General features: G+C 42.8%; 1 protein-coding gene across 2 annotated transcripts; it reads left to right on the top strand.

Annotated features, from left to right (window-relative positions):
• The first annotated feature begins 496 nt into the window (after window positions 1–496).
• Window positions 497–21654, top strand: IL1R2 (interleukin 1 receptor type 2). 2 transcript variants are annotated; one of them, XM_073351729.2, is made up of 9 exons: window positions 497–686; window positions 5891–6021; window positions 6136–6394; window positions 9164–9338; window positions 11202–11376; window positions 13686–13751; window positions 15859–15994; window positions 17945–18090; window positions 19273–21653. In XM_073351729.2, the coding sequence occupies exons 1-9, from the start codon at window positions 625–627 to the stop codon at window positions 19398–19400; spliced, it is 1278 nt and encodes a 425-aa protein (XP_073207830.1). In that variant the 5' UTR covers window positions 497–624; the 3' UTR covers window positions 19401–21653. The 2 variants fall into 2 exon arrangements, with proteins under 2 accessions (XP_073207830.1, XP_073207840.1); XM_073351739.2 differs by lacking the exon at window positions 497–686 and adding an exon at window positions 2472–2573 and having other exon boundaries at window positions 19273–21654.
• The last annotated feature ends 3782 nt before the right edge of the window (window positions 21655–25436 follow it).

Here is a 25436-nt window from a genome sequence, read left to right as displayed (position 1 = left end):
CTCTATAACATCTGCTGCTGATATGCTTATTACATGTCTGGAACATGCTTATGAAATCCATTCATCATTTGTTAATCCTTTATATATCATTTATAAATAGAACTTTAGCATAAAGTGTGACAAACAAAATCCACTGTCAATGTTGTGGAATAAATAAGCAAAGAAAAAAAGACCCATTTTTGATTCACAAATTTCAAGCAGCACAAATAGCAGAAAAACTCAGAGCCTGAAGTAATGTCCATTAGGGTTCCGTAACAAAACTTATTGAAGATAAAGAAGCAAAGATCATCAACTCTTTGGTTGTTAAATACATTGTGTATTTTTGTGGTGAATTAGGAAGTAAAACTGTCAGCTGAACTCACCATCAACAGGACATAAGTAAATTATTGTTCGTCACAAAAAGGGAAACGTAGTAACATATTTAGCAGCAGTCATTTCCCCTGTTGGGAAATCTCCCCCCTTTTCCCCTGCCCCCTTTTCTCTCATTCTCACTCTTTGGAATGGGAAAGGTGCGTCCAAAAAAGTTGTTGGTTCTGACACACAGCTGATTGCACAATGTGAAAACATTTCCGTTGTGTGTTGAGTTGCATATAAAGCCATCTATTAGGACCCTTCCAATGCTACATGAAAGCCTTGCCTAGAGTTCCACAGGAGAAGCCACTGGGCAAAAGAATGCAGAATCAGAGGTAAGTAAATGGGAGGGAAATGTCATCTGGGAAAAATAAGTTGTCTACTGGTTTGTGGAGACTGCTGGTCAGCACAATAGAGGGAACTTAAATAGGTGAACAAAGCAGCAAAATATTTTCATCATGCAAATAATCAAAAGGACAGAGAGAGAGAACTTTGCTGTAGGATGTCATGTGTATCTTAGGAACTGTTAATTCAACAATTCCCTCGCCCCTTCCAAAAAAGCAGGGGAGATGTTAAGAGAAGTTTGCAATAATAGAGTATTTCTTAATGGAATTTTGTTTTGGTCAACCCTGTGAAGAAGGCAAATAGCCCTAACTTCAAAATGCACGGTTATAGTCAAACCAGCAGTCGTTAGCTAAACTGAGCTAGTAGAAAGGAGAAAGTCTGAATAAACAGATTGGTAACATAAGTAGAAGAAGCCTATTTATGTCTGTGTGTGAATATGATGTGTGTGCCAGGAAAAGTATGTCTTTTTTTTTTCTTTTGGAGAGAATTCAAGGTGATTCTCCTTGGTATCCGGGCACTAACACTGTTAGGTAACCTTAAGTGTATGTGTGTGTAACAGATATCTATGTATATAGCATGTGTGTGTCTGTGTAACACGTTTCTATTTAAACACAATGTGTGAATGGATGTGAATTGTATACTATATGTGTATTATGTGTCTGTTCTATATTGTGTGTGCACAGTGCTAATCAAGAAGAACCCTACTGAAATCAGTGGAGTTTAAAACTGGTGTGAGATAAGAAACACTCCTGTAGCATTAGCATATATGCACAGAGAGATACACCTTTCCCTTGCTAAGTCAGCATGTCTGGTGGCTAGTGAATGATTGGCAGTGGAGCATAGCCATTCTATTTTAAATTCCTTCTCCTATCTCTGCCTCAGATTTTAAAATAGTTTCTACTTGTGGGAGTGGAACTTTGTATGTGGGTTTTGCTCATAATTACTTGTATGTACCAATGATCATTTTCATGCTGAAAACCCATTGGCACACAAATTGAACACCTAATAACTTGGGTGTGCATGTGATTTGGCGGCCAAGATGTACACCCCAAATTAAGACTAGGATGAAGCCCCCTAAAAGTGTTGAGTCATCATTTTCATGCTTGCTGTTATGAGGGATTGTTCCACCAGAGCTGTAGGGGCTGCAGATTCTGTGGCAGGTTGTATGGGTCTTATGAAATGAAAAGAATGACAAAGCTGATGTATCTATGTGATATTTCATCCAGACTCTATCATGCCACAAGTCAGAAGAGGGAAGTAGTGAGGGCAAAAAAACTAACTTGTTTTAAGATTGAGCTTGATAAGTTTATGGAAGGGATGGTATGATGAGATTGCCTGCAATGGCATATGGCCCAAATATGCCTGCTGTGACTGCTATTAGCAAATCTCTCCAACAGCCAGAGATGGGACACTAGATATGGAGGGCTCTGAGTTACTACTGAGAATTTGTTCCCAGGTGTCTGTCTAGTGGGTCTTGCCCACATGCCTGAGGTGTAACTGATTATCATATTTGGGATCAGGAAGGCGTTTTCCTCCGGTCACATTGGCAAAGACCCTGAGGATTTTTCATCTTCCTCTGCAGTGAGGGGCATGGGTCACTTGCTGATTTGAACTAGAGTTAACTATTACAGGAGTTGGTGGGTGAGATTCTATGGCCTGCCATGTGCAGTAGGTCAAACTAGATGATCATGATGGTCCCTTCTGACCTTAAAGTCTGTGAGTCTAAGACCTGCTGTCACTGGACTATTGCTTGGGTGGACTCTCTGAAACGCTGGAAGGGATGGACTAAAGTGTGTCCTGGTTGGAGGGGCAAGTTGCAGGAAGAGAGACCACCGCAGAGATGGAGCCACTGTTGGCCACAAGGAGCTGCAGCTGCGGTGAGTGAACCCCTTCCTAGGTCCTGACACTGATAATAGTAGGTTGTATGGGAGCAATAACAAGTCAAGCAAGTCTGTATTTGCATGGATGTGGGGCGCAGGCTGCAGAACTCTGTTAGCATTGTAACAAAGCTCATTCACCATATGGGATTTCTCTGGTGACAAATGGGTCTAAGTGCGTGCACAATTTTCATATCAAGTGTGCTGGCCAACCAATTGGATTTGAAGCTTTACAGTCTGAATATTTGTCTCCTCAGACTTCCATTTGGCTGATTTTGTTTATCTACTGTAGTGACTGCTAGGGAGATGCAATTGTTTTCCACGTTCTTACAGTATATGCAGCATTTGACTTTTCCTGTTTCATAGTGAAGGGACAATTCAACTTTTTTTTTTTTTTAGTTGAACCAGTGCAGGTTAGATGTTTCTGTTTGCTAAGGGTGGACTGGATCAAAGCTAGCCAGGTCCCAGATGTACCAAAAGTTTAAGCACGCAGACCTTTCTTCTAATCTCTCAAGAAAGTCTGTTATTTATACTTCACTTTCCCCTAAGAGACTTTTCCTCTTTGCCTGTGTGGTAACACTAAACTTTTTCTAAATGTATTTTTGACAACTACTCCCTCCTGCCCTTTGTCTGGTGCCAGTGATATCCTTGATAATTCATGAGTTGTATGCACTCATGCAAGTTACGTGTGTAAATCATACATAGTTGCATGTCTTGCATTGGCCATGCTGCAGGTCTTCTATTGCAGGGTAGATTTACCCTAACACTCCCTCTTGAGAGGCCATTTTCATCTCTACAGTGTGTTGAGACCAGCTAGCACTTTTCTATGCAGAGAGGCTTCTTCCAAACAGTTAGACCTAGCAAATTAACAGGAGATGTTTTCCCATTCAAAAGATTTGGAATAGCTCTCTCCACTGGCATCCCAATAATCTCAATTCATGCAAAGTGGTTTGGTTTTTAGTGTTTACCCTCTCCTCTCTGCAGCAGTATTACTTTTAATCAGGATTTTTGTTTTGTCTTTCTTTCTGTTAACAATCTCTTATGAGAGTTTACAGTGATGGGAGTTATACAAGATAAACACAGCCATCATCCACCTGCACAACATGGTCCTGTCAACTCTCCCATTGGTGTTAATTATAGAATCATAGAAGCATAGGAGATTAGGGTTGGAAGAGACCTCAACACGGTCCTATCAACTCTCCCATTGGTGTTAATTATAGAATCATAGGAGATTAGGGTTGGAAGAGACCTCAGGAGGTCATCTAGTCCAACCCCCTGCTCAAAGCAGGACCAACCCCATCTAAATCATCCCAGCCAGGGCTTTGTCAAGCTGGGCCTTAAAAACTTCTAAGGATGGAGATTCCACCACCTCCCTAGGTAACCCATTCCCGTGCTGCACCACCCTCCTAGTGAAATAGTGTTTCACTAATATCCAACCTAGACCTCCCCCACTGCAACTTGAGACCATTGCTCCTTGTTCTGTCATCTGCCACCACTGAGAACTGCCTAGTTTCAGCCTCTTTGGAACCCCCCTTCAGGCAGTTGAAGGCTGCTATCAAATCCCTCCTCACTCTTCTCTTCTCCAGACTAAATAACCCCAGTTCCCTCAGCCTCTCCTCATAAGTTATGTGCACCAGCCCTCTAATCATTTTCCTTGCCCTCCGCTAGACTCTCTCCAATTTTTCCACATCCCTTCTGTAGTGGGGGGCCCAAAATTGGACACAGTACTCCAGATGTGGCCTCACCAGTGCCGAACAGAGGGGAATAATCACTTCCCCTGATCTGCTGGCAATGCTCCTACTAATGCAGCCGCATATGCTGTTAGCCTTGTTGGCAACAAGGGCACACTGTTGACTCATATCCAGCTTCTCATCCACTGTAATCCCCAAATCTTTTTCTGCAGAACTGCCACTTAGCCAGTTGGTCCCCAGCCTGTAGCAGTGCATTAGCTAGGAAGCCATGCATCATCGTCGTCCCCTTGCAGGGATGACAGAGGCTCACGAAGCATCAGTTCCTGCCAGTATTTGCTCAGATATCTCTTTCCCTACTTCGTCCCATGGGAGCCAATGAACTATATGTCAGTTTCAGAGTAACAGCCCTGTTAGTCTGTATTCGCAAAAAGAAAAGGAGTACTTGTGGCACCTTAGAGACTAACCAGTTTATTTGAGCATAAGCTTTCGTGAGCTACAGCTCACTTCATCGGATGCATACTGTGGAAACTGCAGAAGACATTATATACACAGAGACCATGAAACAATACCTCCTCCCACCTCACTCTCCTGCTGGTAATAGCCCATCCAAAGTGACCACTCTCTTTACAATGTGTATGATAATCAAGGTGGGCCATTTCCAGCACAAATCCAGGTTTTCTCACCCCCCCACCCCCCCACCCCAAACTCACTCTCCTGCTGGTAATAGCTCATCCAAACTGACCACTCTCCTCACAATGTGTATGATTATCAAGGTGGGCCATTTCCAGCATAAATCCAAGTTTAACCAGAATGTCTGGGGGGGGGGGGGGTAGGAAAAAACAAGGGGAAATAGGCTACCTTGCATAATGACTTAGCCACTCCCAGTCTTTATTTAAGCCTGAATTAATAGTATCCAATTTGGAAATTAATTCCAATTCAGCAATTTCTCGCTGGAGTCTGGATTTGAAGTTTTTTTGTTGTAAGATAGCGACCTTCATGTCTGAAATTGCGTGACCAGAGAGATTGAAGTGTTCTCCGATTGGTTTATGAATGTTATAATTCTTGACATCTGATTTGTGTCCATTTATTCTTTTACGTAGAGGCTGTCCAGAAAGCTTATGCTCAAATAAATTGGTTAGTCTCTCAGGTGCCACAAATACTCCTTTCCTTTATATGTCAGTTGAGTCTCCTGAAGCTCATAGCTTAAAACAAGCTTATTTTGGAGCTTCTGCAGTTTCAGATGCTCTTCAGGATAGTTTGTGTAACTGGGATAGGGCCTTTATTTCTGCTCGTCAATTGATATAGCCAGAGATATTTGAGAACCAGTCTGAATCCATCCTGGAGGTCAGGATTCAACCCCAACTGAAGTGTACCCTGCTACTGGTCCAGATTCCAAAAGAAACTGAATACAAAGAAAAGCTGCTGAGTTGTTGCTCTCGTTAGTCCGCACAATCCAATGACCACTATCTTCAAAACTGTATTGGAACAGACTTTATGTAGGCTGGGCACTACAAGGGGGCAAAGAGTGATAGGGCAAGAGCAGTTAGCTGTTAAAATATATTATACGATGTGAGGTGATGCACATTATCTTATGTATCGTTATACATGTGATCTTCTCACCTGCAGGCTTCAAGACGCTGTTCCCCATTTTTCTCTTTCCTGTTTCCTCTGGAAGAAGATGGCTGGGCTCCTGTTTGTTATCTGTACATACATAGTGGATGCCTCTGCCTTCAGAATCCAGCATGTGGAAAGCACAGGTAACGGCAAAGCTCATATCAAGGATTTGAGCTACAGCATTTGTTTTCCTACCTTTATTTATTTATTTTTTTAAAAGTGAGACACTAACGAAACAATTTCTCTGGTTTACGTAGAAAATTGCCAGGGTCACACCACGTATTTCAAACGCTACTTTGCACTGAAAGGAGAACCTGTGATCCTGAAATGCCCTTCCTTCAAATACAAACACTTGGACTTTTCCAGCCATCTGTGTAATCTGACATGGTCTAAAAATGATTCAAAAATGATGACCTCAGGAGGAGATGAGGAACCAAGAATCTGGACACAAGATGATGCTCTTTGGTTTTTACCAGCATCGTTAGAGGACTCTGGACAATATGTCTGCACTCGAAGGTAGGCATTTAAATAAAAATCCAGTCCACTAAACTATTTGACTGTGCCTAAAAGATCTTATTGGCTTCATCCAAAGCTCAGTGAAGTCCATGAAAAACACCCACTCTCTTTGGATCCCTGTAGTAAAGTTCATGAAGTAAATATATATTTGTAATCTTGATTATACCATAGAGAGGGCTTCAGAATTATTTCCCCTATTTTTTTCTGCTCTGTTTTACATTTAAAATAGTAAGTCTTGATCTTGATTTTGCAGGAAGACCCTTTATAGGACTGGACTGCTAGAGTAAAATAATTATGTCAAACTAGGCTGAAACTTGAACTGTGACTTTTCCAACCTTCAGGGAAGACCAAAGCACAAAGGGACTTGGGCAGCTAACTGCCTCTCCCCCGCCTCCGGTCTTCTCACAAGAGGCACCCTACCTCCAAGAAATGGATCCCACATGAGAATCCCAAGCAGAGATAGGTGCCTCCCTCCAGGCCAGATTTAGGCACTGAACTCCCTGAGAGGGGTGGAGCTTAGGATGCACACCTCTCCTTGGCATCTCCCATTGGCTATCTTTAGGCAGAGAGTTGCCTAGCATGCTGGTGTATTCTTGGGCACCTGTCTCCCTGCATTCATTGTACAGGAAGCCTGAGAGCTGAACTCAGGTTTTTGAATCCAAGTGATTTCTAGGCACCTAAAAGTTAGGGGTGGTGACACTGAATGTGCCAATGCCTAAATCCCTTTGTGAATCTAGCCGCTTGTCACAGTCACACTTGGAAGGTTTACAAATTTGAAAGAAACTTTCAGGTTCAAGGAAGGATCCAGAATCTGGTGGTGCTGCTTGAATGTCTGGAGCAGAGAAGAGGGATAATGACATCACAATAGGCTGAATCTTGATTCTTTCTGACTCTTAAAGGCTATACCTGCCACCATCCTGACCCAGTTCTCCTGTCTCCCTCCACTACAAAGCTAGCACTGAGATTTCTGAGATTTATAAAGTAAGAAACAGACAGAATTTAAAAATGTAAATATTTGAAGCTGCCTTTATAAAGGAGCACTAACGCACAAACAAGGAAATCTAATTTTCCTCTTGCAAATCACCGTTAAGGAATTTACCATACTTTTCAGTACACTGTGAAATGAGGGCATTGGCAAACTATTACAGTTCTCCACCTCCGCCTGATTAGCAATTATTTTACTACTGACTGGCAATTTCATACTGATTAGCAATGATTATGTGCAACACTATAATGACGTTATAACAATATTAACAGCAACAGACAGCAGTGGGTGAACGCAAGAGCCTGCACATTGCAAAAGAACAGGTCCCAGTCTTGCAAGCATATGCAGACCATTTTTATCAATGCATAAAGTTAAAGCAAATTCATTTAAATGTTTGCAGGATTGGGGTCTCAGAGGTAAACTTGTTGGGGTTGTGAACTTGCTTTGCAATACCTGACAGGTATTTTATGATGAAGCAATTCTGCTTAAAACAACAACAGGTAAATAGCTCTTTTGTTCAGTCTTCTGGGTTGGAAGCAAACCGCCACTATGCAATTATTACAGAGGATGTAAGACTGGGAACTAAAGTGAACAATTCCATCAGAGGATGGACAGAGAGAATCCCTATCAATCTATCCAGTAGATATAGTCTGTCTGGAAAATCCTGCTTTGAAACTTACATAAACAAAAGCCCTATTGGGTCAAATGGGAAGGAGATACTAAATATTGTAAACACATCAAAGCAGAGAAGGTGTCCTTTTTTCTAGGTTTTGTAAAGTGCTATGAACACCTGTCACTCTATAAATGCCTGTCAATAATAAAACAGCAGCAGCCATATTTTTAAGAAGTGCTCTGACTCAGCTTTCATATTCGTTGCTTAGATTGCCACTGACAGGCTCCAACACCTGCACTGTAGAATTAAGATCTTATTGAAGCGAATGGGTGCAGAAGCACACAGTTCACAACAGAGCTGCTGCTGTTCAGCAGGGTACATTCTTTCTTTTTTCCCTGAAAGGCCAGGCAAGCAGGAAAGATTTCCTCAGGGAATGCAACAAACTCAGTGTTCCAAAGGAAAAGCTTGAACTTTAAAATCAACAACCCACCACCAAAAAGTTTTCATTCTTCCAAAAATAACACGGGTGACTTCCCAGAATCCCTGCTCGTGACCTAGTATTGACTCACACTTGACTTACCAGAAACCGACTACTGAGAGAAAGCAAGGTACAAAGAGGTTAACTGACCCGTCCAAGGTCACCGGGTAGAGATTAGAACCTACCAGCCCCCTACTTTAAGCACTGACAATGCTGCCTTTGTGCTGACTGAGGTATTCCAGATGTAATCTGAATCTGTTGATGGCAAGAAAGACATAAAATGTTCAGACTATCCCTGCAGTCACTGTGCCACCAAAATTTAATACAATCTGTCTGGCCACAGTGGAAAGGTGAAGTCTGACCTTGGAGTACCGGCTGAATGACTTCTGGTCATTATGAAGAGAAATGAGACTCTGCTCTATATTTTAACAGAATTATTTATAACATTAGCTGCCATGCTCCTTCAGTCTTTAGGACTAAAGTGGCCTCTCTCACCTCAGAATTGAGTCATGGCAGCAGGACAGTATGAGGAGGCTTGTACTGCTCATGCTGTGTTGGTTCGGTTGGTAAGCAGTGGACTTTGGTGTCTAGGGCTCTCAATCAAGCATCTTGCACAAGCATTAAATGCATGCCATCCCGCCCCTTTCTGTGTGGGTGCACACCTGTTAACATCTATCCTTCATATGCTTGCAGGAATTCCTCTTACTGTGCTATTGTCTCCATTCACCTAACAGTTATTGAGAAAACTGCTGTTCATGAGATTTCCTATCATCAAATTCTCTTCACGTTTACTTCTGGAAAACTTGTTTGCCCTGATCTGGGGGATTTCATACAAAAGGAAACAGACTTGGAGCTAAAATGGTACAAGGTAGAGCTTTCACCTCTTCTAAAGAATCAGAGTCATAGAGTTTAATGCCAAAAGGGATCACTCGATCATATAGTCTGGCCTGTGTGTCTCAGGCCACCACCGCCACCACTCGGCACCTGCACAATAAACCCAACAACTGAAATTAGACTAAAGTATTACAGGCCACAGGAGACTAGATGATAACGTGCCACAGGCAGAGAATAGGTGGGAACAAGGTGCACCCAATGCCCAAGACTCCTGCAGTGGCAGAGAATTGATCAAGTGAGAGAGATCTAGATAATCCGGCAAGTGACCCATGCCTTTTGCTGCTGAGGAAGGCAAAAAGCTCAAGGTCCCTACTAATCTGACCTGGGGAAAAATTTCTTCCTCGTTCAGCATAGGGTGATCAGGTAGACGCTGAGCATGTGAGCACGAACCAGTCAGCCAAGCACCCGAGAGACAGAATACTTGGTACCTCCTCAGAGCATCAATCCACCCTGTCCAGTGTGCCAGCTTTGGCCCCCTCTCAGGCTTCAGAAAAGGAGACAGAAAAAAATAATAATCCCAGAATACATGGCGGGGCGGGGGGATCCCTTTCTGACCCCTGCAGGTGACTGACTGAAGCCCTGAATGGTGAACTTTTAGGAACATCAAACATGAACTAGAAGCTGAGCTGTTTCAGAGTTTGCCTAACCCAGGCACTAACTCACCTTCTCTCTGTCTTCTTTTATGTGAGAAGTTCCTGTGACTTGCTCGTTGCATGTTGGGACTGTGCAAAATGCATTACTGATTTACCATGCTCTTGTTTGAATGTATCACAAATCAATAGCGATAATCATTTCGTCCAGAAGTCTCTTCTGTACAGTTTGAAATTCCACAGTACCTAGTTGTACAGCAAATAAAGAGCATAGGTCATTAGGCTGGTTTACAAGGCATCCTTTTTACTGGGGTTGAAATCATGCTAGCAAAGTTTCCCTGTTCAGCTTTCACCTGAGAAACATGCTGTAGTTTATTTGCCTAGGTAACATAAAGTTCAGCTCTACAGCTTGATTAATAACATGGCTGTCAGCAGGGCCGGCTCCAGCGTTTTTGCCGCCCCAAGTGGCAAAAAAAACAAACAAAAAAAGCCTTGCCACCGAACACGGAGGCGGAGTGATGGTGTGGCCGCCGAATTGATGCTGGCGACCGAAGAAGAGTCAAAGAATTCCCGCCACCGCTGAGGGCGGATTGCCGCCCCAGAGCCCGATGTCCTGCTGCCCCTTTACATTTGCCGCCCCAGGCACCTGCTTGGTTTGCTGGTGCCTGGAGCCAGCCCTGGCTGTCAGGAAAAAACAGGCCTGTCCACAGTGGGAAAGAACACACTTGTTGCTAGCAAAGCTCAACAGAGTATTGGTGATAACAGCTTGGCAACATGTCACATCTTGCGAGACTTGGCACGGGAAAATAATATGGTGCCATGGGAAGATATATGATTGCTAAGATGTTCTTGTATCTCATACAAGATCATTCCTATTCTGGAAAGAAGCTCATTATATATTCTCTTTAGCCAACATGCATAATTTAAGATGACAGCATTTGAAAATACATGTTAATAATAACAATGTATCACACTTCACATAGGGCCTCACATTGGTGGATTGCAAAGTGTTTTACAATTATTGATGAATTCAGCCTTGCAATGCTCACCCTTAAAGTAGCACAAGTGCTATTCTGTCTATTTTACAGGTAGGGAAATAAAGGTGCTTAGATACCGTAATCATAAATGTGATATAAAATCTTAGATAAGAGAATAAGTAATTTCCCCAAGGGTTACACAGAAAATCAAATCCAGGTCTCTTCACTCCCTGGCCTATTTTAACCATTTGGTGGTTGTTATTTCTTTAGGATTCTGTACCTTTGGATGAAGACAATAAAAAATTCAAAAGCTTGAAAGGCACACATTATCTCTACATCAGCTTTGTGTCATCAAAAGATTCTGGCTATTACACCTGTGAAATGTCTTTTACCTCTGGAGGCACACTGTATAACATCACCAGAACTATCCAGCTACAGACTTTGGGTAAATACTTCCCACTTGAGATGGTACAGTACTTAACAAACCATTTGGCCGGAATGGTCTTTGTCACTGCAATGTACAGACGGGAACTCACGTTAAGTCTCTCACTGTTGCTGCTGGTTAGCTGCCAGGGAAACTGGGATATTAGAACAGCATGCATGCTGCTTAATTTTAATAATGGTCCAAAACAGTTTCACAGAAAACCCCCAGGCACTGCTCAGCTCAGTGCTTTGTTTGGCTAACAGTTGAGCCAGCATTGACATTAAGCACCACATTTCTGGGCAATAGAACATATGTTGAAAGTGCCTGTAGTCATTAAACTGAATAATTTGTCACAAAAGTCAATGCAAATGTCTTCAGAGGGCTTAGGAAATATAATATTTAGTTTAACTAATAGGGAATGGTGGGAAAAGACATTCATTTCACTTTCTCTTTTGTAAAATGATACAAATTGCTTTGCCTGCTGCACTAAGAAACGCACATGATGGCTGTCTGTACACAACACAAACAACAGAGGGCAGGAGTGTTACATGTACGTTGTTCAGAATATGCGAAGATCTATAAACATGACTGTGTATTTATTCTATTGACCCTGCAAATGGCGCAAATCCTTCAACCCTTCCTTGCTTGAGTAGTGCCTGTCAGATTGCAGTCTGCAATTTAATCTCTCATACCAGACTGCAGAATGGTCTGGGTAATCTGCATAGAAGTAGTTATTCGATAAATGCCTTCTTATTGTAGTATTCAGCTAGCCTGTGGACAGAGACGATGCAGTGTGTGGTGCATATAACCACAATGTTAAAAGGGACAAGCAGAACAAGTTGTGCAGAAGAATCATAGAATCATAGAATATCAGGGTTGGAAGGGACCTCAGGAGCTCATCTAGTCCAACCCCCTGCTCAAAAGCAGGACCCACCCCCAATTAAATCATCCCAGCCAGGGCTTTCTCAAGCCTGACCTTAAAAACTTCTAAGGAAGGAGATTCCACCACCTCCCTAGGCAACGCATTCCAGTGTTTCACCACCCTCCTAGTGAAAAAGTTTTTCCTAATATCCAACCTAAACCTCCCCCACTGCAACTTGAGACCATTACTCCTTGTCCTGTCCTCTTCCACCACTGGTCTAGAATAGACCTAGAACCATCCTCTCTGGAACCACCTCTCAGGTAGTTGAAAGCCGCTATCAAATCTCCCTCATTCTTCTCTTCCGCAGACTAAACAATCCCAGTTCCCTCAGCCTCTCCTCAGAAGTCATGTGTTCCAGACCCCTACTCATTTTTGTTGCCCTTCGCTGGACTCTTTCCAATTTATCCACATCCTTCTTGTAGTGTGGGGCCCAAAACTGGACACAGTACTCCAGATGAGGCCTCACCAATGTCGAATAGAGGGGGACGATCACGTTCCTCGATCTGCTCGCTATGCCCCTACTTATACATCCCAAAATGCCATTGGCCTTCTTGGCAACAAGGGCACACTTCTGACTCATATCCAGCTTCTCGTCCACTGTCACCCCTAGGTCCATTTCCGCAGAGCTGCTGCCTAGTCATTGGTCCCTAGTCTGTAGCTGTGCATTGGGTTCTTCCGTCCTAAATGCAGGACCCTGCACTTATCCTTATTGAACGTCATCAGATTTCTTTTGGCCCAATCCTCCAATTTGTCTAGGTCCCTCTGTATCCTATCCCTGCCCTCCAGCGTATCTACCACTCCTCCCAGTTTAGTATCATCCGCAAATTTGCTGAGAGTGCAATCCACACCATCCTCCAGATCAAGAAACAGTGTATTAATGAAAATGGTGCCTCAGGGCTGCCAGAATACTACTACCTAATAGCAGGAGCAAAGTTTAAAAGAGAAGTATGCTGCTAAGGGTTTCATTTGGATGCAGGGGCTCATTCTTGACTTCTTGACTCCTCAAACACTTACATCCTCTGCTCACAACTCATGCATTTTTCACTCTGTGTTCTTCTGAGTTTGGGAGTAGATGTGCTGGGAACTTGAGACTTACTGCTCCATAGAAAGGACTGTATGTCTGGTGCCTAATCTTGCAGGTATTCCCCACTTGCTCACATCTACCTTTAAGCTCCCCACCGTGTGCCACTACTTTTGGGATCAAGACCTGAGTCTAAGCACATCTATAACAATGTTCCCTAACCTGTGTCCCTTCCCTTGAAACCACAATTCTGCTTGTGAAGGTATCACAAAATGCTTTACAGCAGAATAAAAGTAATAAAAATGGCAAACTTCTATTTGTGTTCTTGTAAGTCTATTAAATTGTCTATTGCACTCACCATGATTATTGTTCTCTCAATCCTGGCAGACCAAGAAAAGAGATTCAGTCCAGTGATTGTATATCCAGATCAGAAGACTACATTAGCTGCTCTTGGTAAGGCCAATAACTATTCACTTGTTTCCAAAAGCAAGAGAATATAGGGTGTATTCAGCTCCACTGACTTTGATTTATACCATCTGAGGATCTGCCCTGTGGTGATTTTCATTTGTTCTCTTTAAAAGTATCACAGATTGTTTTCCAGTAGCCATTACTAAAGAAAAATGACAGTATGTTTTAATAGTAAAGCAATTTCAGGATCCTTAGAGGTTTCAGAGTAGCAGCCGTGTTAGTCTGTATTCGCAAAAAGGATAGAGCGGGGGGGGCATATATCACATCAGCCACACTAACAGAGGCTAGTTCACCTGCACATCTACCAATGTGATTATGCCATCATGTGCCAGCAGTGCCTCTCTGCCAAGTACATTGGTCAAACTGGACAGTTTCTACGTAAAAGAATAAATGGACACAAATCAGACGTCAAGAACTATAACATTCAAAAACCAGTCGGAGAACACTTCAACATCTCTGGTCACTCGATGACAGACCGAAAAGTTGCAATTCTTCAACAAAAAAACTTCAAAAACAGACTCCAACGAGAGACTGCTGAATTGGAATTAATTTGCAAACTGGATACAATTAATTTAGGCTTGAATAGTGACTGGGAGTGGATGGGTCATTACACAAAGTAAAACTATTTCCCCATGTTTATTTCCCCACCCCCCAGTGTTCCTCAGACGTTCTTGTCAACTGCTGGAAATGGCCCACCTTGATTATCACTACAAAAGGTTTTCTCCCCCCCCCCCCGCTCTCCTGCTGGTAATAGCTCATCTTAAGTGACCACTCTCGTTACAGTGTGTATGGTAACACCCATTATTTCATGTTCTCTATGTATATAACTCTCCCCACTGTATTTTCCACTGAATGCATCCAATGAAGTGGGCTGTAGCCCATGAAAGTTTATGCTCAAATAAATTTCTTAGTCTCTAAAGTGCCACAAATCTTCCTTTTCTTTTTGAGGATCCTTAGAGTGGATTAGCTTATCCTTTGCATCAGTAACTTTCCCTGCTCTAAGAAAAGGAGTACTTGTGGCACCTTAAGGACTAACGAATTTATTTGAGCATAAGCTTTCATGAGCTACAGCTCACTTCATCAGATGCATTCAGTGCATTCTGTAAAAAGGATCTCGGGTATGTGGTAGTTTTGACGAGCCCACGTGGTTTTTTGGGGGGAAGAAATGATTTCCTTGCCCATGATGTTTGAACTGTAACTTCTCAGCCACTCTGGTCACTAATTACAGAGCAGATTGGTATGGTCTCAGTGTCATTTCCTCATAGATTATTTTATGACATAAACTTTAAGCCCCCTTTCCTCTTACCCCCCCCCCCCACCAAATCCAGCATATATTTTAATAGGCTATTTTACTTTATATTGTACATGAAGTTGTGCTCTATGAGTTTGATTATTCACTGCCTTGCACCTTCTATTACCTAAAACTAATAGCAAATAGAAATTCTTCCCTTGTCTACCTCAGGGTTTGCATTTTACACTAACTTTGCACTCACTCCACACAAGTATAAATGATTAAACTAGGTGTTTTATTGGGCTCTTTATTTTTAATATAAAGTAGGTGCATCCTGGTGAAGATACATTGTGCTAAGTCCATATTACAATTATTCTTGCAAAGGTTCTAATTTTTGCACTGTGGTGTTTGCCTATTTTTGGAGGCCCCTTTTTGTATTTGAGGTCTGGTTTTAACAGGCTTGCCTTGAGCAGACAGTCCAGCTGTGAATGACATTACACTGCTGGCTAGTCAGGTTTTTCTTGAACTGTAAATTGTTCCCTTGACGCACAGTAACTGCAGTGTCTCAAAGCTTCATGCCAGTGGCATGTGGACTTATCTTCTGAGTAATGTGGTTAGAGCAAATGTTACCAACTAATGTTTGGAAAAAAATATATAATCAGTTAGTCTCTAAATAATGGGGATAGCTGCCGAGAAGCAGAGGATGGACAAAAATTCTCTACGTACAAGGTCAGAAGAGAAACCCATGCTCAGTGTATGTAGGGAGTTTACCAACTCTTTCAGTGGGAGTTTACAGTATGTGAAACAGTACTTGCTAATACATCTGTGAATGTTTTCTTTTTCTTATTTCTTTTTAAACAGGCTCCAGACTGATCCTTCCATGTAAAGTATTTATTGGATCGAGTAAACATTTTCACACGGTCGTGGGGTGGCTAGCAAATGACACTTACGTTGATATAACTTACAAACAGGGCAGAGTTACAGAGGGAGAGCGTCTGTAAGTATTAAGGAAATGTCACGCTCTTTGTTTCTTTGTTTGTCTCTCAGAAACATTACAGGGACATAACCATGCTACTGAACGTCAGGGAGTAAAGTGGGAAACGTTCTGCTGAAAATGGTAGAGCTGGAAGAAAAAAAAAAAAAGGAAACAAACAAGCAAATTAAACTGAACCAAAAACGCCCCAACTATTGGTTTCTGAATAAAATCAATGAGTTTATTTAATGTCATCATTTAAGCCCTGCTCTTACACAAGCAAGCGAGGACTCTTATGCCGCAAATAGTCCAATTGATTCCCAATGAAACTATTCACATCTATTGAATTATTCACCTGCACAAATGATCAGGCCTTTATAGCAATGGCCGTGCGACAGAAAATGCGCTGAGGGAGAGGTACAATTTCTATTGGCTTTAAAAGAAAATTGCAGCGATGGTGTCTCATTAATATTGTAGAAGTTTGAGATAATCACAGCGAGAAAAGGAGTCATTCTAACTGGGGGTGAAGTTCATTGCTGTGGCCAGGGCCAGCACAAGGCCTATACACCTCTTAAATCCTTCTCAAGGCCTCAGAATAGACACTGTAAGTGAGATTTTAGTGGTGAATTTCTGCACAGGGGTGAATTTCTTTGAGGGACGGGGTATATGCAGTCTGGCCTGGCAGTCACAGCTGGACTGGTGTTCACAAGTTGATAGCAAGTGGGGATCAGAGTAATTGCTAGAACTGAGATTGATAGGCAAGAGTTGGGGTCAGAGACAGAAGATCAGAGGTGGTTATCGGGCTGGAATCAGGTGGCAGGAATCAGGAAAGCAAGGTGTGGTCAGGAGTCACAGCAGGCCAGAAGTCTGTGTGTTTGCCCAGACAACTTCCCAGGGCACCCAGGGTTAAATAGGGAGCATGGGCCAACCAGAAGGCTGAAGGGAGCTGTTGCTCTGGTCCCTTGGGGCAGTACTTCCTGTGGCACCTAATCTCCACAGAGCTCCTTGGGTGGGGTTCTGCATGGCCTCCTGGTGGTGATGTGGGACTCTCAGCTGTCCTAGCCTCTACAGATTTGGGTTCTAGTCCCATGGATCCTATAATTTCCTTAGACAATCAAAATTCATACCAGAAGCCTCCAGCCCTGCAGAATGACTCCAGCTCTGCTGCACAGAGGGAAGGCACCAGTGGAGTGGGTGCAGCAGTAGGGCTATAACCCTCCAGTGCACAACCCATTTATGATTGTTTAATCATTTGCCATCAGCTCAAAAGTTCAAGCATAAAAAGAACCCTGAAGAAAATGTTTAATTCGAGATATTCCTTTCCCTCTCCATTTAAGCCATTATTAAAGCAGGCTGGAACTGTTTTGATAGTCTTTTCCACTCAGCTCTCAATATGGGCACAAGCCTAATCCCCTTACATGTGAGCAGTCCTTACTCGGGTGAGTGGTTTCAAACGGCATTCTAACTTGAGTAAGCATGAACAGGATTGGGCCCTCCTTGGTCATTATCCCAGGTGACATCAAGAACTAGTCTCAGAAAGGCTGTCTGTGATGTCAAATGAGAAGGTGACCCTGCAGAGGAAAATCAGTTGAGCATGTGTCTGTTTTGCTGCTTTTATGATGCACAAAGAAGATCTGAAAGGCTTTAAAAATAAATTCGGCTTGCATTTTGTTGAATAAGAAATTTGGATCTTGTCTACCCTGTTTTTCCTCGAAGACTATGAATGAAAAAATAGAGAACACTGAAAAATCAGGCCATTAAATAACTAGACTAATCAAAATGGATGCCATGAATGCACTGGGATGTGAACAGGGTGGTTTAGAATGTATCCCATAGTGATTTTGGAAATAAATCAATATTCAATAGATTTTAGTGTTAGAAACTGGTAACTGAACCGATCAAAATCACCAAAATTATTATAGTCTGGAAAAGTCAGGTATAAAAAAAATGACAAATGCATTGTTTTTGTTCCAGGGAAATTGTAGAAAATGACGAGAACTACATTGAGGTGCCACTGATTTTTGATCCAGTCGGAGAAATGGATTTTTATACAGATTTTAAGTGTGAAGCCCAGAATAATCATGGACGCCAAGTGCTGCCAACACGGGTCAGACAAGGAGGTATTTATCTTAACTGCATGCTAGTGGGAAAAGCACACTGTATTTGTTACTGGCCGTGAAATCCAGCTAAGCCACGTTTGAATAGCTAGGGCTGTGTTTGAATTATTGTTTGGCACATAATGGCTTCTTCATTTACCTGCCTACTCACTGTTCAGGACAGTACTTTGGGGTATTTCTAGCATGAAAGGCACTGTCCACTGTCTCTATAGAAACTGCCTGTATCTGACTTCAGTGACATTCTGCCCAGGTTTAAGGGCTTCATGTGAGGGATCCTGTTGCTGGAGGGGCCTAGGTTTTTAAAGGTAATGGGTGACATTTTGGCCTCAATGAAGTCAATGACAAACTCCCATTGACTTCAAAGAGCCAGGATTTCACCCAGCTCCTCAGGTGAGACCAACAAATAAGGGAAATGGTGAGAACAAGGATACCCTTAATGTCCCAGTTTGTCACACACGGGCGGGCTCCGAAATAGCAAAAGGTGAAAATTACAACTGGCTTAGATATTTTGGTTCACGTTTGTGTGGAGACTGGCCCTTAGTTTAGTGCAACTGTGTTATAATGTAAAAGACCACTGGACACATGGATTGAGAAACAGCTGTGAAAACAGTATGAAATAATACTGATTTTTCTTTGCATGATGTTGGTGAGTGACTAAAGCTTGCTCACTTGGCACTGGAAAGACACAGTAACATTTACTGCCTTCATCATAGTCACAATTCACTCATGTCAACTGTGTGATTTGGGCTGTTTTGTTATATTGCTCACAGCTTCCCTGAGTTGTTTAGGGAGCTAGATATTACTCAGGTGAAGGAAATGACATGGATGGAGGTGGATCTTCTGCTAGTTTTTGGTTCTGATGTGAAAGATAAAGCATAATCCAAAATGAGCTGCATTATACTTTTTCCACAGGAAAATATTTACTCTTGGAAATCAGTCCAATTTACTTTAATAAAAATTTCAGCTTTAGTTTGTTTTGTTCATAGTAATTTAAGGTTCTGATCCTGCAGTCTTCATTCTACACTATTCTTCTCACCCATGGGGTTAACCCCATTAAAACCAATGGGATTATTCATGTGAGAAAGGGCTGTAGGATCAGACACCGATTTTTCTGGGGAGGCTTTTCTGAATTTAGGTAATTGTCTTTTTAAAATATACATAATGTTTTTCTCTGGATTTTTACAGCATCCAGTTTGCTCTGGCATACTGCAGCAATTCCAGTAGCCCTGACCTGCCTGATTTTGGGGGGATTATGCATGCACAAATGCTGGAAGCGGAGAGCTGGTAACGGATATGCTATAGCCAAGTTGTAACTGGGAAAACCTGTGTTACTCTTCAGCCATCAACCGAAACGTTTTCATCCAGCCTATACTTTAAATGAAACAAGGCAAAATATCTCAGGCCAGCCACATTATTTTCTAGGAGGGTGGATATTAGATACTTTCTCTTATCTAAAGTTGTTTGACTGGGTTAATCTGTAAATACGGTGTTTTTTGTATAAACAACTATGTACAGAAAAAAGGTGGGCCATTATTCTGCAATTGGAGAGATTTTTGCAGTGTCATGAATGTGTCTGCGTATCTCTGGTGTGTCTCCTGGTTATGTGGCAGAGGAAAGGAGTTGTCCCTAGTCCTTGTAACTACTATAATCTTATCACTCAGAAAATAATTTTTAAAAGAGTGACTTAAGCATGCTCCTTCCCCGAAGAACAATTCCAGTGGGGGCAAAGGTATTGTTTGTTTGCACTGCCTATCCTTATCTTTTCTCAGACTGAAAAAGAACCAGGCTCCTTTCCACTGGCAAATAGAGTCATCATGACAAGAGGAATTATTTTCTTGCCTGCTTACTGTGCTTTTCCACAGAAATCTCAAGTTTTGTTGGATCGTGTTCTACTTAGGATATTATTCACTAACATATGCTTTCCAAAAGAAACAAACAGCTCTACATCAGTATAATACAGTAAATATAACGGAGAATTCCATTTTATTTAGTCAGCAGAAGCCTGGTAGTTAGAGATTCATAGGCAAATATAACATGGTTTTTACTTTTGCTATTAAAACAATCCGGAGGGACACTACTGTAGTCTTGGAACTGTAAATGCATTTTCCATAAATCATTTGACTAATCCTCGCTTTGGTTCCTGGAAGTGATTTGACAACCCACCAGTAAAAATACCATAAGCTTGTCTCAGAGCCTCTACTTATTTTACGTACCACTGTTACATATAGTGGGCCTGATTCATCAGTACAATTACTTCCCTAAAATCAATGAAATTACACAAGTATAAAACTGCTGTGAGATCAGAATCAGGCTCAATGTGTTGTACTTTAAAATTGAAATATACAAAGAGTCAAAACAAATACATAAGGAACAAATCACAGCCCCGTTGGACCAATTAGATTAATCTAATGCTACTCCATTGCTGACAAACATTGAATAAATATGCTATGTCTTGGACTGGTAGAATCTCGGTGATTAAAATGAACATAGTATCTAGATTATTCTTTCTCTTGCAAGCAATAATATATGTGAAAGTAGAGGAACAGTTACATGACATGCAGTGGCTATTATCTCCATGTGCATAGGAAAGGAGGAGAACTAAAGTTAAGGCTTCAGATTTGTATAGGTTCCCAAAATTAGCAGGCGTCACAATCCCCCATATAAAATTATATGTTCAGATATTTCAGCTGAGAGGAATTCTAAACTGGTTGGGACAGAGTCAAGACAAGCATTGATTCCACATAAAGGAATCATGATACACTGAGAAAGGCCAGGGAGTATAGTTCCATGCATTTCAAGAACATAGAAACTACACTGTTAACAATGATCCATTTACACTATAAACGTCCCTAGATATCTGGGACAAAACTTCAAACAAGCTACTTAATTTCTACAACCCATTGTAGGTAGCTCAGAGTTTAACCCAAAAAATGTATTGGGGTGTGACAGGGCAAAATCCCTCTACTATTCAGACACCTTCCCTTGTTAAACAGCTGTAGTTTATTTACATTGCTCTTCCCACCACCTTTTCTAATCAGAAACCATATTATTTATGCTATCAGTTCTTCCCGGGTCCTCCACCAAGGAGGGAGAAGATCTCTCTACCCAACAATCATCCTGACTCTGCAGTGAAGGAGCTGACCCTGAGGAGCCAAACAGCTTGGCTAACTTTTTTTCCCCCTATATAGCCTTACATTTCCTTGTTCCACTTGTGGCTGGAAACGAATGTGCCAAAACACCACAAGAGAGGCTGGTTTTGCAGTATTGCCTACTCTCCCCCACAAGAAGCAGTGTGAAATTTCCAGCTTAGTTTTGCAGATCAGATAAACATGTCCAGTGTTTCATGTGTATACTTTAACTGAGGCTTTGTATATTTTGCGGTTACCCACCATTAGTCTCAATGCACCCCAACCTTGAATTATGGGAAAAACTAAACTTTAGACTGCTTTATATTCAGACCTGAAGAGGAATAAACTACAAAGAGAGGCATTTTTACATCAGAGGCTCACATTTGAATGTTCTCCCTTCCACGCTCTTGCCACTTTCCAGACCATATGGTTGCTATGGAAGAGGGGTGGGCAACTTTTTGGCCCAAGGGCCACATTGGGGTTGTGAAACTGTATGGAGGGCCAGGTAGGGAAAGCTGTACCACCCCAAACAGCCTGGCCCCTGCCCCTCCCACTTTCCACCCCCTGACTGCCCCCCTCAGAACCCCTGACCCATCCAACCCCCCCTGCACCTTGTCCCCTGACCACCCCCTCCCAGGACCCCCCCATCCAACCCCCCTGTCCCCTGACTACCCTGACCCCTAGCCACACCCCTGACAGGCCCCCCAGGACTCCCAAACCATCTAACCCCCCACTCCTTGTCCCCTGACCACCCCCTCCTGGGACCCCAGTCCCTAACTGTCCCCTCCCAGGACCCCAGTCCCTATCCAACCCCTCCTTCTCCCTGTCCCCCCTTTCCCAGGACCCCCCACCACCCTGGGAACCCATCCCCTATCCAACCCCTCCTGCTCCCTGTCTCCTGACCGCTGCGCCCCCCCAAACCCCTGCCCCATCCAACTGCTCCCTGTCTCCTGACTGCCTCCTGGGACCTCCTGCCCCTTATCCAACCCCTCCTCCCCCCTCTCCCTTACCATGCTGCTCAGAGCGGCAGGACAGGCTTATTGGAAAGCCTGGGGGGTGGGCAGGTGCAAGCCGCACTACCCACTCGGTGGCATGGCTGTTGGGGAGGGGGAACAGCGGGGGAGTGGCCGCGGGCTAGCCTCCCCAGCCGGGAGCTCAGGGGCCGGGTAGGACAGTCCCGTGGGCTGGATCTGGCCCACCTCTGCTCTAGAACCATAACTTGGAATTTCTTTTATTTGGTCTGAGGAAGTGAGCTGTAGCTCATGAAAGCTTATGCTCTAATAAATTGGTTAGTCTCTAAGGTGCCACAAGTACTCCTTTTCTTTTTGTGAATACAGACTAACACGGCTGTTACTCTGAAACCTTTTATTTGTATGTATTCAGAAAGTAATGAAGAAAAAATGGCTCTACCTTATTGAAGAGATCTGCTGCTTCTGTGTCATCCTGTAGCACTGGGCCAACATAGTTCACCTATCTGTGACACTTCAGCTCACTGAGATGCAAAATAGTGATTTTACTTGTCTGGCATAACTCAGTGCTAAGTTTCCAAAACACTGAGTGTGAAGGACTCTGACTGGAGTGTGCTGCAGTTACAGGCCAAAGCAGTTTTAAGTCTGTGCTAAGCTGTGCCCTAGGGCAAACCAGCCCATGCAGCCCTTGGGATCTGAGAGTGTGGGTGGAAATGTGGCAGAAAGCCACTCCTTCCCCAGGTGTGCTGTTTCAGCACACCTGAAGATTTGGCTTGATATAGGTGTTGCACTCTTAAAAAAAAAAAAAAAAAAGCACACCTCTGCAAATATATCGGAGAAGGTCAGACTGTGACAGGCTATTGGCTTTTTAAAAATATTTAAATTGCTTTACTCTCTCCCACTCGGTTTAAGCTTTAATGACCATAGAATCTAAACACAATTCTATGCATTAATAAGTAACCTCCTTTGTAAACTGAACACCAAAGAACATAACTATCTCAAAAGTGAGAAGCACCCTTTTTATACACATGCAGAATAACTTACTGGGAAGCATTCCTTGAGCTTCACTTATAAATATGCTTTTAAATTTAATAGAAATGCAAGACTCAAGCTATGTAATTTGCAACTGATGTGCCTTTCTACTGTTTTTCTAGTCCATGGTACTTTCATCATATATAATGTTTCATTTAACCTGTGAGTGGGCCTATTCTGCCTTGGATAGAGTCCTCTGGCACTTACATTCAGCTGAGTTGGAGATGTGGTGATAGAGGAGTAACCCTGGTGGTTGGTTTGGCTTCTGCAGATTAGTTATATAGGTCTGCAATGCTGGGAATGGGTGACTGAGAGGGGGAAGAGCTGATATGTATTAATTTATGTGCAAAAAAAGTCTTAAATGACTTGGAACCCTCAAGCTGTGCAAATAGCTAACTGAAGCAATGGTGTGATTTACTGTGCCTCCACCCCATCTTTCCATTATGACTATTATTTTTATTATTTATTTGTGTTACTGTAGCCTGTAGGAGCCCTAGTCCTCGCCGGGGATCCCGTTGTGCTAGGTGCTGTACAAACACAGAGCAAAAAGACAGTTCTTGACCCAAAGAGCTGACAGTCTATGTTTATGTTTTGCCTTAACCTGTGGTAACTTGTCTTTAACTAGATTGGAAGCATTTTGGGAAAGCGGCTGCATTTTCCTACAGCTCCTAACACAATGGGGCCTCATCTTGCATGGAATCTTTGGGCGCTACAGCCATCTCTTTTAGTACGGTGTAACCCATTGCCAGTATATATTGTGATTATTTCCATTCAGAACCTTGGGCCAGAGCCTGAACTGGTGTCCATTGTCACAGCTCCATTGGCTTCAATCGAACTATGACAATTTACACCTGTTGAGGATCTGGCCCCCTGCTCTTTAGTGTATCTATAATACCATGATAACTTTCCTGTCACATAGCAGGTTATCTGTTCACTAATATCACATGCCCAATGAAGTACCGGATGCTCAGCTAAGGTTTGGCTTTCACAGGGCCAAATTGTACAAGCCTCTCTCAGCCGGCACACCAATTGATTGAATTGGGAAGTTGGTCTGAGTGAGAAGGGATAGCAGGGTCTGTTTCACACTCAGTAAACGTTGCCATTTCATTGATTTTACATGACAAATTGGAGGCAACTGTAAGTTTTATCCTCCCTTTTTTTAAACACAGTTTTGGCACATGAGGCTCAGTGTTCCCGGCTGCAGGCTGTTTTGTTAGACATACACTGAAAATGAGCTAGGCTGTTAAATGGTTGATGCGCTACAATGCGAGTACTACACTATGCCGCTGTGAATCAAATCTGGGTTGTAAACATTGTTAAGGAATTTATCATCATCCCTCTTTCCTCAGTTAAACTTCCAGTGTCCTTATTTTCAGCCCTTTCCTGAGCGAAGAGATTTGGCTGATCAAAAGATGTAAATATTGAACACAATTGCTGGCTATGCCTGCTAAGCTGCAAAGCTTTGTAATCCTGTCCCAAGCCCTAATGCATTCTAGCTGATGAACAGAGCTGCCAGTTGCCTCGACAATAGTCTGTATTGGAGTCTGGATCTTGCCCTGGGGTGTGTGTTCCAACTCTAATTACACTACATTGTAACAGACAAGTATCTGTCGTTATGACCCCAGTGTCTTATGTTAAGCAGGATGGAGGAGGATCTTCTCATACTGGTATTTCCTTTCCCACACTGCTTTATGAATACCACTCTTGCTTTGTTTGTTTAGTTGCTTAACACACTTTCCTATGTACAGAGGGCTAGAATTGTGGCTTCTAGCTGCAGTCCCAGACTGGGGGCATTGTGGAGCAATGCTGCCCCAGAAGGAGCACCAGTAGGCTTTGGGACTCAGGCAAGAAAAAGTCCTCTTGGAGACTAGAAGTGAGCAGAGGGAGTGTACACACTGCTACGCCCCAGAAAGAACATTCACCTGCCAGGCAGCTCAGTAGTGATGACGTGCTAAAAGCACAGCAGTGGTATGGCACAGTAGAGTCCAATGTACATCAGAAGAAAATTGTTATAGAACAACGATGGTGCCCAGTTGCTGAAACATAATCCATAGAGGTGTGCAGGCTGGGAACAGGCAGGGCAAACTCTTTGCAATGGCAGGCTGCGCTGATACCTGCCACTTGGCATGGGCCACATTCAACAAAAGTGGGTAAAACCGAAATAGATTGTGGCTTGGTCTACACTAGAGTTAGGTCAACATAAGGCAGCTTACGTTGACCT

This window comes from Lepidochelys kempii, chromosome 1 (genome assembly GCF_965140285.1).
Source record: "Lepidochelys kempii isolate rLepKem1 chromosome 1, rLepKem1.hap1, whole genome shotgun sequence".
In the NCBI taxonomy this organism is placed as follows: Eukaryota; Metazoa; Chordata; order Testudines; family Cheloniidae; genus Lepidochelys; species Lepidochelys kempii.
Note: the sequence above shows the minus strand (reverse complement) of the source record. Positions and strands in the feature narration are given on the sequence as shown.

What these genes read in the sequence shown, in the direction of transcription:
- IL1R2 (XM_073351729.2), top strand. Translation starts at nt 625, where the DNA reads ATGAAAGCCTTGCCTAGAGTTCCACAGGAGAAGCCACTGGGCAAAAGA. An exon ending in AAAAGAATGCAGAATCAGAG is followed by an intron (nt 687 to 5,890) that starts GTAAGTAAATGG and finishes TCTCACCTGCAG; the next exon opens with GCTTCAAGACGCTGTTCCCC. An exon ending in GACTACATTAGCTGCTCTTG is followed by an intron (nt 13,752 to 15,858) that starts GTAAGGCCAATA and finishes CTTTTTAAACAG; the next exon opens with GCTCCAGACTGATCCTTCCA.